The sequence below is a fragment of the Aulostomus chinensis genome, chromosome 9 (assembly GCF_037954235.1).
Source record: "Aulostomus chinensis isolate RoL2024-O1b breed Wild chromosome 9, RoL_Achi_v1.0, whole genome shotgun sequence".
Classification (NCBI taxonomy): Eukaryota; Metazoa; Chordata; class Actinopteri; order Syngnathiformes; family Aulostomidae; genus Aulostomus; species Aulostomus chinensis.
The window spans coordinates 22,042,982-22,059,796 of record NC_141328.1 but is presented as its reverse complement, the minus strand read 5'-3'; the positions used below and the strand labels follow the sequence as shown (position 1 = coordinate 22,059,796).

General features: G+C 43.7%; 2 protein-coding genes across 5 annotated transcripts in view; both read left to right on the top strand.

Annotated features, from left to right (window-relative positions):
• The window catches only part of LOC147256362 (helicase ARIP4-like), a 59,579-nt gene extending 54,284 nt beyond the window's left edge, over positions 1-5,295 (top strand). For all 4 annotated transcript variants that reach the window (XM_086214283.1, XM_086214282.1, XM_086214284.1 and 1 more), the window contains 4 exons: positions 39-241; positions 329-418; positions 581-676; positions 1,295-5,295. In XM_086214283.1, the coding sequence (XP_086070409.1) occupies positions 39-241; positions 329-418; positions 581-676; positions 1,295-2,313 (1,408 nt within the window). In that variant the 3' untranslated portion in view covers positions 2,314-5,295. The remainder of the gene's footprint in view (positions 1-38; positions 242-328; positions 419-580; positions 677-1,294) is intronic.
• A 1,267-nt stretch (positions 5,296-6,562) lies between these two features.
• tmem115 (transmembrane protein 115) lies at positions 6,563-15,294 on the top strand. The gene is made up of 3 exons (XM_086214281.1): positions 6,563-8,071; positions 9,250-9,614; positions 12,090-15,294. The coding sequence occupies exons 1-3, from the start codon at positions 7,580-7,582 to the stop codon at positions 12,391-12,393; spliced, it is 1,161 nt and encodes a 386-aa protein (XP_086070407.1). The 5' UTR covers positions 6,563-7,579; the 3' UTR covers positions 12,394-15,294.
• Positions 15,295-16,815: the final 1,521 nt, after the last annotated feature.

Below are 16,815 nucleotides of genomic sequence, written 5' to 3'. Positions count from 1 at the left end.
GCCTCGTCTCAAAAAAATACTCATTACACTCTTGACAGGCGACCACCGGCTCACACTGAGGAAAAAAAGCCTGTAGCCAGTGTGCGACCAGTCCATTCTACTCCAGTTCCCATGATTCCTCGCCAGGCATCTGTAGGCTCAGCCCCTAAGAATGATTCATCAGGGTCCAGCCTTGGAGGCTTTTCTGTCAACTGCTTACAAAAAGCTGGAGTGTTTGTACAGAAGATCATTACCACTACCGGTATGTAAACTACAAATGACCCTCGCTGGAACTCTGCTCTTCCGTGTGAATTCTCTGAGTAAAATTCTCTGTCTTGGTGTCTTTTAGACATGGTGATCCCAGGCACCAACAGCTCCACGGATGTCAAGGCCAGGATCAATGCTGGAGAGAGTATTCATGTCATCAGGGGGACCAAAGGTAAACATCCTGAAACATTTATGGGTGAAATCATCATTTCACCACGAACTATGTATATATTTGGCCAGATTGTCGGTCAAACTAAATCAGCTCTTTATCTGAAGATTCTCTCCATTTCATTTCAATGTTTGAGATCCCTTATTTCAACTTTTTCTGTTTTAGGGACTTACATCAGGACGTCTGATGGTCGAATCTTTGCCATCAGAGCCGCCAATAAGACCAAGTCAGCAGAGGAGAGTACTACAGCGCCACCCAAAGGTGAGAAAAATAACTTACCAGAGCTGAACCCCTCAAAGTTGTACCTCAGGGATGGTGTGTGATACTGTTGGTAGGAGAAAACACAACACCTGTAAAAGCTGTCATGCTGTATTCCCACTGTCAGACATGACAATATTGCAGTTCCGCATGACAGAATATTACCATGGTGGCGAACTGCTCACAAAGAATTCAGAGAAATATTTTGAAGAAAATAATGTAATATTTACAATTTTATGTAGTTGTTCCAGTAATGTATAAAGCCATGGGCTAAAAGGCAACTTTTATTCATGATGGTCTGTGAATTCACATTTTATTCTCACCGTATCATTCATTTTCAATGTGAATTATGAAAGAGAATTTACTGCAGTTCCTGTAAACTTTGTTTATGTTCATTGGAAAAAGAGGAGAAAAGCAATTTTAAAAAGTTACGGGATATTTGGTGCTAATTCACGTCACAGAGGACAGCGAAAAGTTACAATATTTTAACTTTGGCCAACTTTTTTAATGGCCTAATTTTCTATCCTGTTCTCATGGTGTCTGGTTTCCCGTCCAGCATCTGCCTGAATCCATGTGAATGCAGCATTACTCCAGAAGATCTAATCTCTCCTTCCTTCACAGACTCCCCGGCCCCAGAAGATGCGGTATCTACCAATGGCAGTAATGGCTGCCTGTCACCTGACAGGAAGCAGCCGGCACCCTCAAAGAATCTGCTTCGTCCTCTCTCACCTGACTGCCCAGAAATCCTCAATGAGTTGGAGCGTTACACAAACGGCACAGACCCTGGAGCCTCTGCAGGCACAGGAGATCTACCGAAGCGAGAGTCGGACAACGACGTGAGTGACCAGCCTTCTGCTAGCCTGGCTCAGAGCAACAGCAGCGGCGCAAGCAGTTTTGCAAGTGGACATGTGAGCAACCATGAGGCCACTGTGACAAATGTAATCCAACCCAACATGGACGCCACTACCGCCCAAGACCTGACCACAAATTCCAAGCGCAAAGCCTCCACCCCATCCCTAGACGAGAGGCCCAGCAAGCAGCCCTCTGCCGGTAAACACTCCGTGGCTTCTCTGGGCCCCCGGGCCTTCCCCTACTCCGGGGGCTACGGGCTCCCTCTGGGTCTCAACCCCACTATGCTTGGGGGGTCACTGGGGCACCCACTCTTCATGGGAGCAGGCTCACCTTACTTCCATCCCCCCCATGCTCCACTTGGGGACCCAAGCTTCATGCACCCAGATCTGTTTGGTTTGGGCTCAGTCCCCAGCTCCTCCTCCTCCTCCTCTTCCTCTGTACTGACAACATCCACTGCGACTACTGTCTCATCTTCCTCACCACTGTCATCATCTGCATCAGTTAAAGCTGCCAGTTCAGTTCCAGGTGCCCTACCGCCATTCATGCTGAGCCCCAGCATGGCGGGCATGCCTGGGATGCTTTCACCAGGCTATCCTCTGGCCTACAGTCAATCCCTGGCTAGCTTCTACGCAGGCTCCATGCTCCCTGGTGGGCTGCCCAGGCCAGCTGCCACTCCTGGTCCAGCTGGAGCTAGCTTCCTCTCTCAGTACCCTTCATCTGCTGCCTCCAGCTCCTCCTCATCCTCCCCATCCTCCTTCTCCCCTTCAGCACGGTCTGAGGGCCAGTGACAGAAGAAAGATTGGGTGGAGAGCTTGATCAATATCATAATCATCAAAATAGGATGACATCCTATTTGCCAGGACGCTGGCTTCTAAAGGCCTGTATCTGAGGCTGTGAGGGAAATGGACAAAAATCAAAAGGCAACTGAGCCCCTTACTGAGTGTTTCCTGTTTGTTTCCACTGCCTTGGAAATACAGACAGACTGAACACGGAGCAGCAAATCGTAATACTGAAACCTGAAGAAGAAAAAAAACTCGAGTGAGAAGATGAAAATGAAAATCAGAGGACTTTGGGCTTCCAGGTTTTTGTCCAAAACTGGCATTGAAATATAATCACTGGACTTTGTACTGCTGAGTGTGGACCTGCAGTGACCCCAGATGGCCACTTGTTGCTCTGTTGACTTTAGAGATTCTAGTTCTGCAGCTATGCTAACTGTCAAGACTCTTTTGCTTTTTTTTTTTCAGCTGAATAAGAAAAATTGGTAGGGGGCGCACTTGTTCATTGAAAATAAAAATTCCAACAAAAAAAAAGATTTGATAAGTAAGTTAGCTGGTAGTTACGCTTGTTAAATATCAGTTACCTAAATGGTATCATTTGTCCAGTATTGCTACTGAATATTTCATGAAATGGTTAAAAAATCAAACGGAACATTTTAGAAAGCTTAAGGATTGAAACTTCATGAATCACTGCCAGAACAAGGCTTTTGTTCTTGAAGGAGGAAAAAAAAACAAAAGAAAAGAAAAGAAAGCGGGATCATCTTGAATTATTTAAAGAAGCAGTCGGGGCTTGACAAAACTGCTAAAACCTTAAAACTCTAAGAATGTATGCTTAATCAAATGCCTTTAAACCAGGCCTTTCTGAAAAGACTCTTATGTAGGCATCTGACGTGGGAATATCTGAATTTTTTTCTCCTTTTTTTGTGTGTGTGTGTGTGTGTGTATTTTCTATTTATGTAATCTTTTTATTTTAAAAAAAACAACAAATCTTTTGCCTAAAAACAGGCCAGGTGAAAATGAGGAGATAAAAAAAAACAACTGTGTTCTTGTGAGGTGTCCTCCTTGTAGCGGAGAAACAGAAAATGCCTTTTTGCCTCCATCTTTCTGAATGTGAACTGTGAGAGAGGAGAGGTAAAGGGGTCGATGGCCGCGGCTCTCTGAATCTCACCCACAGTCTTACTGTAGCCTAGTGAAAAATGATGCAAAACACTCACTCAAGCCTATATATGTATTTGTATACAACCCCAGAGGGATTAAGCTCACCACCCCGAGTTTTGCTTTTGCTTGTGTCGTTACTGTGTTTGTGTGTTGTATTCTTTGGGGGTTTGAAAAAAAAAAATCAATCGCGTTGAGGGGGGGGGGGGGGGAGGAAAGAAAGTCACTTGGTTTGGTTGTCTGATAACACAGATTCCACCTTTGCTCTGCCATTTTTTTGATTTTTTTTTTTTCTCCCGCCCCCGGCTCATCTCATTTTGTTACTCGAGGTCAAACCAAACACAGATTTCTTGAGAGATGGTCGAGCTCTGCCAAAAAAAGAAAAGAAAAGGAAAAAAAGAAATGCACAAGCGAATCTGCAACCTCCATCCAAGAGGATTGTGTCTTAAAAGAGACCAAATGATGTTACCAGAGCTGAGTTAACGCTCTCTAGCACACCCTCCCCGTCGACAGCGTCCACCTCGCTGTACGACCTCGCGAGTAACATTGTACTGCACTGTAAAGAGACACAATCGCGTCTGTAGACTGACTGGTTGACAACTGGGAAAGCCTCTTGATCCCTTTAGCCGTAAGCCGTCGTTCTGCTGTTCCTATCGATTCCAATCCCCTCTGATCGGCTCTTTCCGGATGCAGGAAATCTACTCCTCCCGAGAGCTTTAACACACCAGCTCTTTTGTTGAAAAAACAAAACAAAAAACCCAACTCTTGACATCGGCAAGCAAAGACTAAGCATCTTTCTCTTCTTTGTATTTGTTATTCACTCTGATATGGCTAGTTTACATATGTTTCATCCTCTTTTTACTATGTTTGAATTTACCAAATTAATTTATTTATGGCGGTGCATATTTATTCATTTTTATTTTTGTACAATGCTTTTTTTTTTTGGGGCTTCCTTTCGTTGCTTTTGTTTGTATGGTCACATTGTTACGACGGATGGAAAACAATTTGGGTTTCTTGTATTTGGAGGTGTTTTTTTTTTTAAGAAGTGATTATCTGCCAGTCTGATCCAGCACACATGAACTTGTGCATCATGCAGTACTTGCTTATGGACCAACCAATCAGTAATATCCAGGATAGCTTTTTTTTTTTTTTTTTTTTTTTTTTTTCTTAGGGCTCAAGTAAATACCATATCCTGCTGATGATTATGCCGATCAACTCTATTTATGTGAATTTCAATTTTTATATTCATTGTGACACTGAGTTTAGAACCCTTTATCAGAATATCCTGCTTGTCCACAAGTTTGGTCATGATCGACGTCGCAAAAATAATCTTATATTTAAGTAATATGAGCCATTTCTGTGCATTTAAATGAAGCACAAATGACAAGTAATGGGTCAGAAAAGGAGGCAGTCCAACTTTTCACCAATAATGATATCAAGTGCTTTTATTCCAATTTAGTGTTGTTCATTTCCATATCATCAGAACTTCCCATCTGTGCCATCCTAATGATGGCAAACGAGCAAGTTTCCTCAGTGTTGAACTGTTTGGTTGTCAGCTCGGTCATTTGTTGATCCAGCTGACTTTTATTTCACAGCTTTCTACTTGAATTTACATATTTATTTATACGAATCGATGCAGTCGGACAAGCCGAGCCGACCGTATGAATTCCATTTTAGCTGAGGAGAAGAATGAAGCTGCTGTCTTTGAGGATTGGCTCTGGTCAAAGCCTGTTATGTTGTTTATTGATGGACAATGTATGATGTATGACCTTGGATAACTTTGAGATCCTTTTTTTTTTTTGAAGTTTGTAAATAAAAAGAAACATGGTCGAAATGGCACTTTTCTCTATTTCTTTCCATTCATAACGAATGTCGTAGCTTCCTGTTTCACTCACTCACTCACTCACTACACCCAAGGAAAGACTTCTAGTGTGAAACCACAGTCCTACTTAAGGACGACATTATGAATAGACTTTCAACAGAATGTATTAGAGATTGTTGTTGGGTTGTTTTTGTTTTGTTTTTTGCACATTTACACATTATACATTTATGGAAAACACGGCTGTGAGGTAGAGAGGCTGTCTATTAACAGTCACAAAACAGGACTAGGAACTAATCACAAACCACAGTCTCACCACATACAAACATACACACACCGCATCAAAGCTGTTCAGAATCCTCACCTCAAAAGCATCCTTTCAGTCTGTGGCCTCATACTCTGGATGCCCTTTGACCCAGACTTCAAAGTTGGCAAGGTACCAGCGATGCACAGGCCAGGTTTGATGTTGAGCAAGTGAAGGGTTGTTGAGATAATTGAGTCGCATATACACACACTCACACACACAAACTGAGATATGCTCTCAATAGTTCATCCCTGACCTCACAGCAATGAAATTGACGAAAGAGGAACATCCCCTCTTGGTGTCTTTGGACTGTGGGAGGAAGCTAGAGTACCAGAGAGAACCCACGCAGGGAGAACATGCAGACTCCACACAGAAAGATCCTGTACCCAAGCCAGGACTCAAACCCGGAACCTTCTTGCTGTGAGGCGACAGTGCTGACCACTCTACCACCGTGCCACACAATCAGGTTAATTGAATACTCTAAATTGACCGTAGGTGTGACTGTGAGTGTGAATGGTTGTCTGTCTGTGTGTTGACCCTGAGTTGGACTGGTGACCTGTCAAGGGTGAACCCCGCCTCTCGCCTGGAGATTGCTTGGATAGGCTCCAGCCCTCCAGCCCTCCAGCCCCCCCCCCCCCCCCCCCCACACACACACACCCATATGACAGGTTAAGTGGTTGAAAATGAATGGATGAATATATTTGTCTATGAATTACAATACAGAAATAGGCCACCATAAAGAAGGCCTATCGTACATGAGTGATTTACTGCACCTTGAAGTCGAAATACCAACTGCCAAACTCGCCTGCAGACGCATTTTAAAAACTGGTTACACAAACTGCAACGTAAAGGCCTGCTTTTGAGGTCGACGCGACGGGACGGAGTGTGGCGGCCTGGAGAGTCTCTGAAGAAGAACTCCATTTCCCAGCGTGCCCTAGTTGTCAGAAGTTACGTGACTTGACGTTTTTTCACTGTGTGTTGATGACGGTGGCAGACAGCGCAAGTCAGTAGCTGAGTGTTGTTCATGGGAGGAGGAGGAGGAGGAGGACGACTTGTCAAGACAATATAATTTGCACGGTTAACCTGTTCCCAAAAGACGGAGGACTTATCGAAGAGGCGAATGGAGCCCAGGAGGCATTGAAACTCCTCCAATTCTCCGTTTCTTGTCGCCGGTTCAGAGACGTCTGGGGCATTGTTTTGAAGGCCTGTTGCTAGTTACGGGAAATCCTCGGACTAGCCCGGTGGACACCGGGCCGAGAGAGCGCTGAAGACCGGGACTTGGAGTTCCATTGGCTGGTTTAATAGACCAGGTGAAAGTGACTCCGTCTCCAAATGAAGACCAACTTGTCGTGCTCCTCCGTGTTGGACATAAATCAGCGTCAACACGAGACGATTTCAGTTTGACAGCTAGCTAATATTAGCACTCCTGTGTTTACAGGCTAACAACCTAGATTCTATGAAGAAGTCACTACTTCTTTGTTTCAGTTTATATTAGCACGTTTTGCTGCCTACAACCTGGCAGCTAGCTGGTTGTAAACTTGTTAACGTATTCTGTCCGCACCGACTGACCGTCGCTAGCTGGAGAAGTGAGCCAGAACAAACGCTCCCAGCTAAGGTTATCACATCTTCCTTATCTGTTGGTTACCTTGTTGGACTGTAAGGATTAGACCCGTTCCTTGTAATTCCATTTTTCTTATCTTTTTGAATGTTACACCCCGAACACGAGAAATATCTTTGAAGATTTGAAGTCACCGTTTGACTTTTGGAAGACAAAGTCTAACGAGGTAAAGTGAAGGAAGCTGCTGGTTTAACCTAAGCTATCTTCAACCAGGCATCCCGGATGAACGCTCGCAAGGAATTGAGGGTTGTGATGTTGTCAGGACTTACAAGGGTAACCTGTTCTGCTTGGCGTTAGTCTCAAAGCACCATTAAACCTGCTGCAACAGAAGCACCACGTTTGCTGTTTTGCTCTGGAGGGATTCACTCCAAAACAAATCACAATGAATCGTTACCTACCAGTGGCCCGACAGCACTTCCTGGCTGCCCTTGCAAGCACCAGTGTGGTAGTAAAAAGCATAAGCGCTGTGGTGATCCTCCTCTACCTGCTGTCGTGGGCCGTTGACTCTCCATATGCGCTAGGGGTGACCCCAGGTTTTCTCTTTCCACCTAACTTCTGGGTATGGACGCTGGTGACGCATGGCGTTGTGGAGCAGCACATCTGGGGTGTGGTGGCCAATGTTGGGACAGTTATGGCCTGTGGACGACTGCTGGAGCCTTTGTGGGGTGCCCTGGAGCTCCTTATCTTTTTTGCAGTGGTCAATGTGTCTGCAGGCCTCCTGGCAGGCCTCTCCTACCTCCTCACCTATGTGGCCACCTTTGACCTGGACTTCTTGTTTGCTGTTCGTGTACACGGAGTGGCCGGCTTCCTTGGAGGTGCCCTTGTTGCACTCAAGCAAACCATGGGGGATACCACAGTGCTCAGAGTTCCGCAGGTGAGGCTAACAAAAAACAATAGTAATCTCTGGTATTGACTGGGGTACTCTTTTATCAAATCTGTCAGTACTACCAGATTGAGGAATGAGAGAGCATGATTAGAGTAAAAAGCTACCAGGATCACTCTTTCCTCAACCACCTTGTTTTTTGCCACATCCCAATGTGATTGCTGTGTCCACATTTACGCAAAAGTAACTGATCTCGGAGGGGAAATCAACAAAAAGTAGACATGTGGTCTATAACTGCGGTGTTTCACAGGGAGCTCATGTGTACATTAAGGCTTTAGTTTGTAGTTTTGTCAATAAAAATCCAGTTACATGGGTTTCATTCATTCCTTGCTGGAAGACACCCAACAAGACCTAAAAACACTGCTCAAATGAATAAGCTCTGTCAACACCTCTAACATATGAACAGTACCTACAGTTACAGTATTAGAGGAGTGGCTCATCTTGTGTGTTCATGTAACGTTCTTTCAAAAAGTGACTTGCTAAAGACATTAAGTCATGTACGGTGACTTTTTTGGCGAAATGTAATGGTATGTAGATCTATCGGGGTATTTGCATTCCTCTGTCAAACAGAAGTAAAGCAGAAGTTGTTTTTTTGTTGTTGTGTTTTTTCATGCTGCCATACTTTTAACTGCCAGTTAAGGTTGAGTTGTTTAAGGTTTGCTCTACTGGCTCATGTCCTCTGGTTTGCACATGCCATCTTCCTCCATATTTGGTCTTAAGTGCAATGTGATATGTTCATTTACATTTTAAGATTTTGTCTGATATTGTTCAGTAGAGGAGTCTCATCAGAGGTAAAGGCTTTTTTCCCTGAAGCATAGATTATAGGTGTTATTTGTTAGCAACTACTGAATTCATCCCCCAAATTTTACACCGACCACTACAAAATCATTTAAATTGAACATTAAAACTATCAATTAAATACGCATCATTTATTGGCCTCTTTAATATGTCTATTTTATCTCAGATGAGCAGGTAAGCAGAAATCTGCTGCGTGTTTTTCAAGGTGCCTGTAGAGTTTCCCTGCCACCCTGGCATGTAACCAACTGTTGTGTCAGTGTGAACTGTGAGAACTGGCTGCCTCAGAGGCCTGTTGGCAGAAGGGTAGCTTCCCTTTCGCCTGATGGTCATCCTTGATCACAAGAATTCAAATCTGTCTCCTCCCATCTCAGGTGAGGCTTAAAGCAGCGCCAGCGTTGGTCCTCCTTCTCCTGGCCTTACTGCGGTTGTCGGGGCTGCTGGAGAGCTCTGCCCCCCTCGCTGCCTACAGCTACGGCGCCCTGTCCGGCTGGATCTACCTACGCTTCTACCAGAGGCACAGCCGTGGCCGCGGAGATATGTCGGACCACTTTGCATTCGCAAGTTTCTTCCCCGAGGCACTGCAGCCAGCCGTGGGTCTCCTGGCAGGGCTGGTCCACTCCGCCCTGGTGAAGGTAAAGGTGTGCAGGAAGATGGTGAAGAGGTATGACGTGGGGGCGCCCTCATCCATCACGATCAGTCTGCCAGGGACGGACCCACAGGACGCAGAGAGGAGGAGGTGAGTCCGAGAAACTTATTCTGCAGCTAAACATGCTAACATACTGATCTGATGCTGTGCTGATGTGTTGGTGATTGAATGTGGGTTATTTAATGTGATGGAGGGTCACCATCTGTTCAGGAAGATTTTATTTTGTTTTGTTCACATTAAAATCTTCCCTAAAGTTAAAAATAAAGTAAAATGAAGGTCTCGGTCTTGAGTGAAGGGGCTATAGAGTGTGAGATGGGTTTGGAAATTAGAACGTCAGGAGTGCTTGTGCGCTCTCTGTACAGAGCTGTTGTGAAAAGCTCTTGATCTGCTGGTCAGTCTTTGTACCTCCTCTCACCTGTGGCCATGAAATATGGGTCATGGCAGCAAGAACTAGACCAGGTTTCCTCAGGAGGATGGCTGGTGTCTTCCCTCAGGGATAGGGTGAGAAGTTCAGTCATTCGGGACACTCTGGCAGTTGAGGTGGTTCAGGCATCTCTAAGGATGCCAGCTGGGTGCTTCCCTAGGGAGGTGTGCCTGGCATGTCCATCTGCGGGGGGGGGGGGGGCCTGGGACCAGGTGGAGGAATTCCATCCTTGTGCTGGTCTGGGAACGCCTTGGGATTCCCTGTCAGAACCAGCTGATTTGCCCCTGGAAAGGGAAGTTTATTATCCCCTAATAGAACTGCTACTACCTCTTGACCTGATTCTGATAAGCAGTTGAAGAACTTTAGCTCATATCATATTATCCTCTGTAAAATATAGTTAATAGTGTAGTAATAATATTGAGCTTCATTTGCATTACTCCTTTCTGAAAGCAATTGTGCTAAATGAGAGTAGTCACGGATGATGTGCCTAGACATCTTTGTGAATAGAGATGACTAAATTATACACGCACACACCCACATAGTTAATTTAATACACCAGTCAGCGAAGACACACAATCCGTGTTGTTTTTAGTTGTTTGCTCAGAGAAAGTTTGCTGAGCCTCTGTGCCCTTTTCCCATTCCAAATCTTCAAATAGTGAACACATGTTCAAGTCTCCACTCATGTCACACTCATGAACACCTACCTTCAAGCTGCCAGCCATTCGTTCTCCTCCCGTGGCCCACACACTTCCAAGCTGTCATACAGTGTCAGTTACAGATTGGTGTCATTGCGCGCGCACACACACACACGCACGCACATACACATATTTTGAGCTTCAGTCTGTTTCTCTTCCCCTCACATTTTTTCCCTCCCTCCAGTTTGTCACACACCAACTAAAACTGACATGTGAATGAAGCTCAGTTCACTGTTAAAACCTTGATTTTGATCTGTTGGTTTTGCCGTTGGAGACGTTGGCCCTCTGCTCATTAACCTCACGACGAGGCCTTAAAAAGTCACAGGCACTTCACATTTAATCCGCAGATCATCACGCGAAAAACGACTTCCTCTGTTTTATTAATTGTCTCTCCTTATAAAGTCACTGCTGTTTTTAAAGCAGTATTGACTGCCTAAGCAGTTGGACACTTTCATTGTAAATTAACACATTTATCGGTTCATTCAAGGGAGGAAAGACATTTCACGGGGCCGGAAATCACAAGTTAAGCTGCAGGTATTATTATGGCATATCAAGGACCACAGACATACATGCAATAATGGAGCATAAAATACCTCCATTCTTGTTACATACATGTCAGAATCACCCAAAACAGCATTCACATACAGTAGGGTCAAAAATGAATTGAAAAGACTTCGGCATTCCAAGGTCAAGGTCACTATGACCTTACCTCCTACCCATTCTCGGGAACACAAATTCTCAGGAATGTTTTGATGAAATGTCATTACATCTGGCATGAACGTCCACTGCACTGCTAATTATTTCACAGCAAGTACAGATAGTGTTGTAAGATAAGATACTATGTATGGAAATCTAATTTAGGTGAAAGGACGTACAACAATTTTTCAACTATTTCTGTAAATTGACAGACAAGAGACAGTCACATCAACATTTGTTGAAGTGCAGCCTGGACCAGGAACCCTTAGCTAAGTACTGAACACAGAACTGCTGAAACCCTTTTGTGCTATTGGTGACCCTCTCCTCTGCATGTGTAGGAGCTTTGTGATTGTATAACAGTGGAGAAATGACTTAGCTTGATTTCCTCTGAGCGTCTGAAACAAGTCGGAAGCCTTCTTCCTAAATACTCCACCGTCTACAGGTGAAGCTTCAGACACACGAGGGGTTTTTGTCCGTAGGCGTACAGAAACAAGAGAGACAGAACCCATACAACCGAGAGCTTAAATACAGAAAACTGCACCCGTTCACATTGGCTTTTCCAGTCCCTAGCTTGCGGTCAGAGTTATTGATGGGAGACCTCCATGCGATACCAAGTAAATGTAGAGTGATGAACACCTTTCCCCTCCTGTGGGGGCGGAGACTTAATTGCTCTCTCTATTTAGAGCAGTTCCACAGTTGATTTCCTCCTGGTATTAAAGAAGAACATCTCTCTTCTCACCCCTCTGGCAGACAACTGGCCCTCAAGGCTTTGAACGAGCGTCTAAAACGCGTGGAGGATCAGTCTGCTTGGCCCAGCATGGATGACGAGGAGGATGATGAGGAAGACGAGGTCCGAACAGACACACAGCCGCTCCTGGAAGGTGGGCGCGATCCCTCCTCCTCTACGCCGAGACCAGCAGGGGGACCCATCGGCATCTCCCTCTCCTCCAGCTCCTCGTCCTCTCTGTCACAGAGCGGCGGAGCACAGTCAAGTGGAGCTCAACACCCGGAGTCAAGCATTATCAGCTTTGAGGACGCGCCTTCTAGATCATAACCAATCGATTACACATACACACACACACACACACACACACACACACACTGTTTAGTGTGGCTGGAGGGTGTACTGGTGCAGTCCCTGTCTAGTATACAAATATACCCCATGACAGTGATTAGGCATCCACGCGATATGACAAACACACAATGACACCTTTGACCAGTGCATACACAAGACGAGCTCTCAAAAAAACACTGTCAATGTCATGGTGAAGCCCAGAGAGGTGGTAACTGTACAGTGCTTTCAGTTCACACTTGTTGGTTGTTAACGCTCTGTGTAGTCAGGCTTATTGACACATCCTCTCCCTCATTGCATACAACCAGAAATTCTATCTTCTCCGGACTTAATCCCAACTCGACGAGCTCTGTCCGTTGCTTCACGTGTCTCTCGCTTTTTTAAATAAATGACAAAATGGGTGTACTTTTTTTTTTTTTTTCCTCCCCAGAGCAGCCATAGAAATTTTCTGATTGCTTGCCAAGAAGAAATTGTTTGTGACAGAGACTCGCTCCAAATGTCAGTACACACACACACACACACACACACACACACACACACACACATCGGTTCGTTAAGCTGAAGAATGGCTTCAAGTGAGATAAGCTCATGTTCTACTGGTTCTCCACATGTTGGCTGGTGTGTGTGAGCTGGAGAGAAGCTGCTGCAGGTGTGTCCTGCTGATGAACTGTGGTACAAAACTTCCAAGATGTGAAGAAGTGCCATGTTGAAAGAATTTTTCTCAACCAGCTTGATTTGCCACCCTGTGTTTTTTGGTTTTTGGTTTTTTTTGGAACAGCAGGAAGAAAAGAAATCAACCTTTCCCCCTTTTTGTAGTTGTTTTTTTTAATCCCCGGTTTTTTGTTCAGCAGAGAACTCTTATATTTCTTTTCTTCTCTGTCTGTTCTTCTTCAGACAAAACAAACTTTCTGTGCACTAACATGGACTCACACCAGATGGGTGGATGATGGCCATGATTTCTCTTGTACTGAGTCTCTAAGACAATATTTTAGGGTGTTCCTCATGGCTCAACTCCCGGGGTGTTCTCTGTACCCAATTTTCACTTTAACCGTTTAGATGCTGGAATAATGTGAGAATAAGCAATAGCAATTCAATTATTTGAGTGCTCAATGTCCACAGTGGTTGTATTCGTCGATTGGCTCTATTACAAATGACGAAAGGTCAGAGAATAGCCTGCTTTTGTGTCTTTTTATGTTATAAACCATCAACTTGCAAATTTAGCCCTTGTGTCTGTGTCGTTTCAAACCTGGATTTGTTGCAATGACTCCAAAGGCCGGCCAAGTTTTCTCAGTCACGCCATTCACACTTGCAGCATCTCTCATGTCTAGTGACGTTGCTCGGCAGCTAAACGGTTTGATCAAGAATGTTTCTCTGATTCACTGCCCAACAAATGGCCGATGAGCCTTTCATTTTGCAGACGTCCGTCACTGTAAACGTCAAAGTGTCCGTTAAGATCGTGATCAGTTCCCCGCCTGTCAAAACTCATCGGCCATTTTTAAACTTGGAGTGAGAAGGTCGAGAATGTTTCCAAATTTAATGAGAATTTTCACTTGTTGAAAGATGAGCCTGCTGCTTCTGTTGCACTTATTTATTTGGGAGTCCTCCCGTAGATCAAGCAGGGGACGGCGTTGTGTTAGTCATGATCGCAGCAGGTTCTCTTTGCAAGTGGGAAAAGATCAAAGACATTTTCTGCAAATTCATAATTTTGTACAAATATCGACACAAACATTTTAATTACAAATATATATTATAGTATTGCTTTTCCTCTTCGTTTTTCTTTCTTTTTTTTTTGTACTTCTTTCTTTCAGTGGCCTTGCTGATTTTATTTGCTTTGCACTGCTGCTGGCATATTGAAAACAACTCAAATTCCTCAAATGAAATGCAGCTCGAGACAGTGGGTCATCATCAACAGGCTTCATCTCCTGGTCCAAGCAGCAGACTCTCGATGAACAAAAATATCTCAAATTTAGATCGCACAGAGAAGAGAAGTATCAGAAGAATGTAAAAGCGGAAGGATGGATACGTTTCAGAGCCAAGAAAATCGTTGATGCTCAAAAGTAGTTCTCATCAGCTTGAGTTCATCCCTAGAAACGTATTTGCTTTTGGGTCTTTTATTTATACATTTAGAACATTTGTGAAATTTTTCAAATGAAGAGGAAAAATATGCTGGAATATTAACTCATTCAGCTCACAGACTCACTTCTAATATCTTACCTTTTTTTTTAAGTTGTTTTGAGGAAGAAGGTTTCAACATTTTGACAAGTGCAAACGTGATCCCACCAGCTAGTTTCTGCGAGTGCAGCTGCTGGATAAGCAGAAACCCATTTAGCAACTGGAAATGATGACCAAGCAACTATGAAGTCCCCAACAAGCTCCAGAACTTGACAAATACGGGGGGGGGGGGGGGGACCCGCCTGTCTGAAAACATCCATTCTCGCCGTTCATGTTTTAATTTTAGTGCAACTTCCCGAGGAGAATATGAAGAGTTTGGCCTTTTGTGTGTGGGAAATGCTAAGCCATAAAGCAGTGATCTAAGTGTTCTATCTTTGTTTCTCCTGGTTCAGTCTGTTCTCCTCACAGTGCTTTTGTTTTGTGGAGCAGATGTTGACTTCAGAGGAGTGGGACCGTGTTTCCTTTTAGATGAATGCTGGTAATTCTATGAATTAACGGACGGGAGAGTGGAGTTGTACTCAAATATCTAAAATCACAAACTGCATCTTAGCACCAGGGTTCAACTCAAGCCAACGCACAACTACGTCAAGCACCGGTTCACATTCAGAGTTATTTAAAAATTGCTTTTTTTTTTTTTTTTTAAACCAGCCAAGCAGAGCCTTGTGGTGTTTAATCTTGCATAGAATGTTTTGGAGTCAACCAGACCTCCACTCAGCATCCTGGTTCTTCTGGGCTAATAGTTTGGCTGCGTACGTGGTTCACACCAGTATCATTTTGTTAAGGTTGGTGTCCTGGTAAAGTGGTTGAACGTGTGAGGACTAACCCATATTTACCTGCATCTACTGACTGAATGAGTCCCTAAATAAAACTGAAATCGGCCAACTTTTAGAATTACGCAATAAGATGTTTGTTCAAAATCTTAATTTTCATCTTGTTCGTTTGCAATTCTATATTTGACAAGTGAAAAATGCTTAACCGTGATTGGAGTGTTTCATTTGTGTCAACAGCTTGGCAAGAGCATCAGATCCCGATGCTGCAGCCATGATCAACAATCACTGGATTAGCAATTACAAATTATAATCTGGGGTGGAGAACGTTTGCTTCGCTTTTAGCTACCTTGGCGGGCGGTATGCCACCATTCCATGGAATTGTACGGCAAAGTGAGTCTGGGGCTACGCTGGCAGGCCAAAGGCAATTTTCTCATCCTGAAGTATACGACCAGTTTGGTTTTACTTAGTTTCTTTGTTTTGAAATTAATTTGGAAGGGTGGTCATTTTTTCTTTTCACAAAAAACATCAAATTTTCTGTATGTGTCTGTTTTTGCACCGACAGACGGTGTTCACACTTATGACGCTCTCTCTCTCTCTCTCTCTCTCTCTGTACAGTGACTGTTGCACAGACCTTCTGGTTTTAGTTTTCAAATATATTTCTTTATCTCTGTATGAAATAAAGACGATTGTACGAAATTAGTGAGTCTGTCATTGCTGTTTTGACATTTTTTAGCAAAATTGTGATTGTGTGAAAACAGGTGAGCTAGCACACTGAATTGTTATTTTTAAAAAAGTTATTTTCATTCGGTTGGACAAAAATAAATGACGTTACCCAGCAAGTTAATTATAAACACATTTCTTCTGATGCTCACGGGTGCGGTTATCAGGTATCGCTTTGTGAATCAGTGGATACAAAGCAATACAAGCTTTTTGCCACAATATTGAAGACAAAGACATTTATAATTCCAATAGGTGGGAAAACTTGAAAAGAATAATAGAGGTTAAAAACTGACTAAACTATAAATGGATCTATTTTCAAAATAGAGGAAACGATAATAAAAATAACATTCAATATGCAACTTCTACCAACAAATCCCTTTGCAATGAGTAGATCATAAATTATCAACACTTTCAACCTGATCTGAATTCTACTCTGTTGTAATGAGTTTATAAAATTATTTTAAAAATCATGTCAAAGGTGGGAACAGGATTAGAAATGGGGATCATCATTTCCAGCTCAGCAGTCTCCCTCCACTTGGTTCTTTGTTGTCAAACCACAGGCTTTAACAGTTGAGGAGAGAAGCACAGTAATTCCTTGTAGTTTGCTGTCGTTACCTAATTTGACCACCGGGTGGGGCAGTAAGCACACACTACGACCCGGGATGGTTCACTTGTTGGTCGCTGACTTGTATCAAAGACAAAAAGTTACGGCAGCAGTGACGACAAAACTTTAGATATGTCT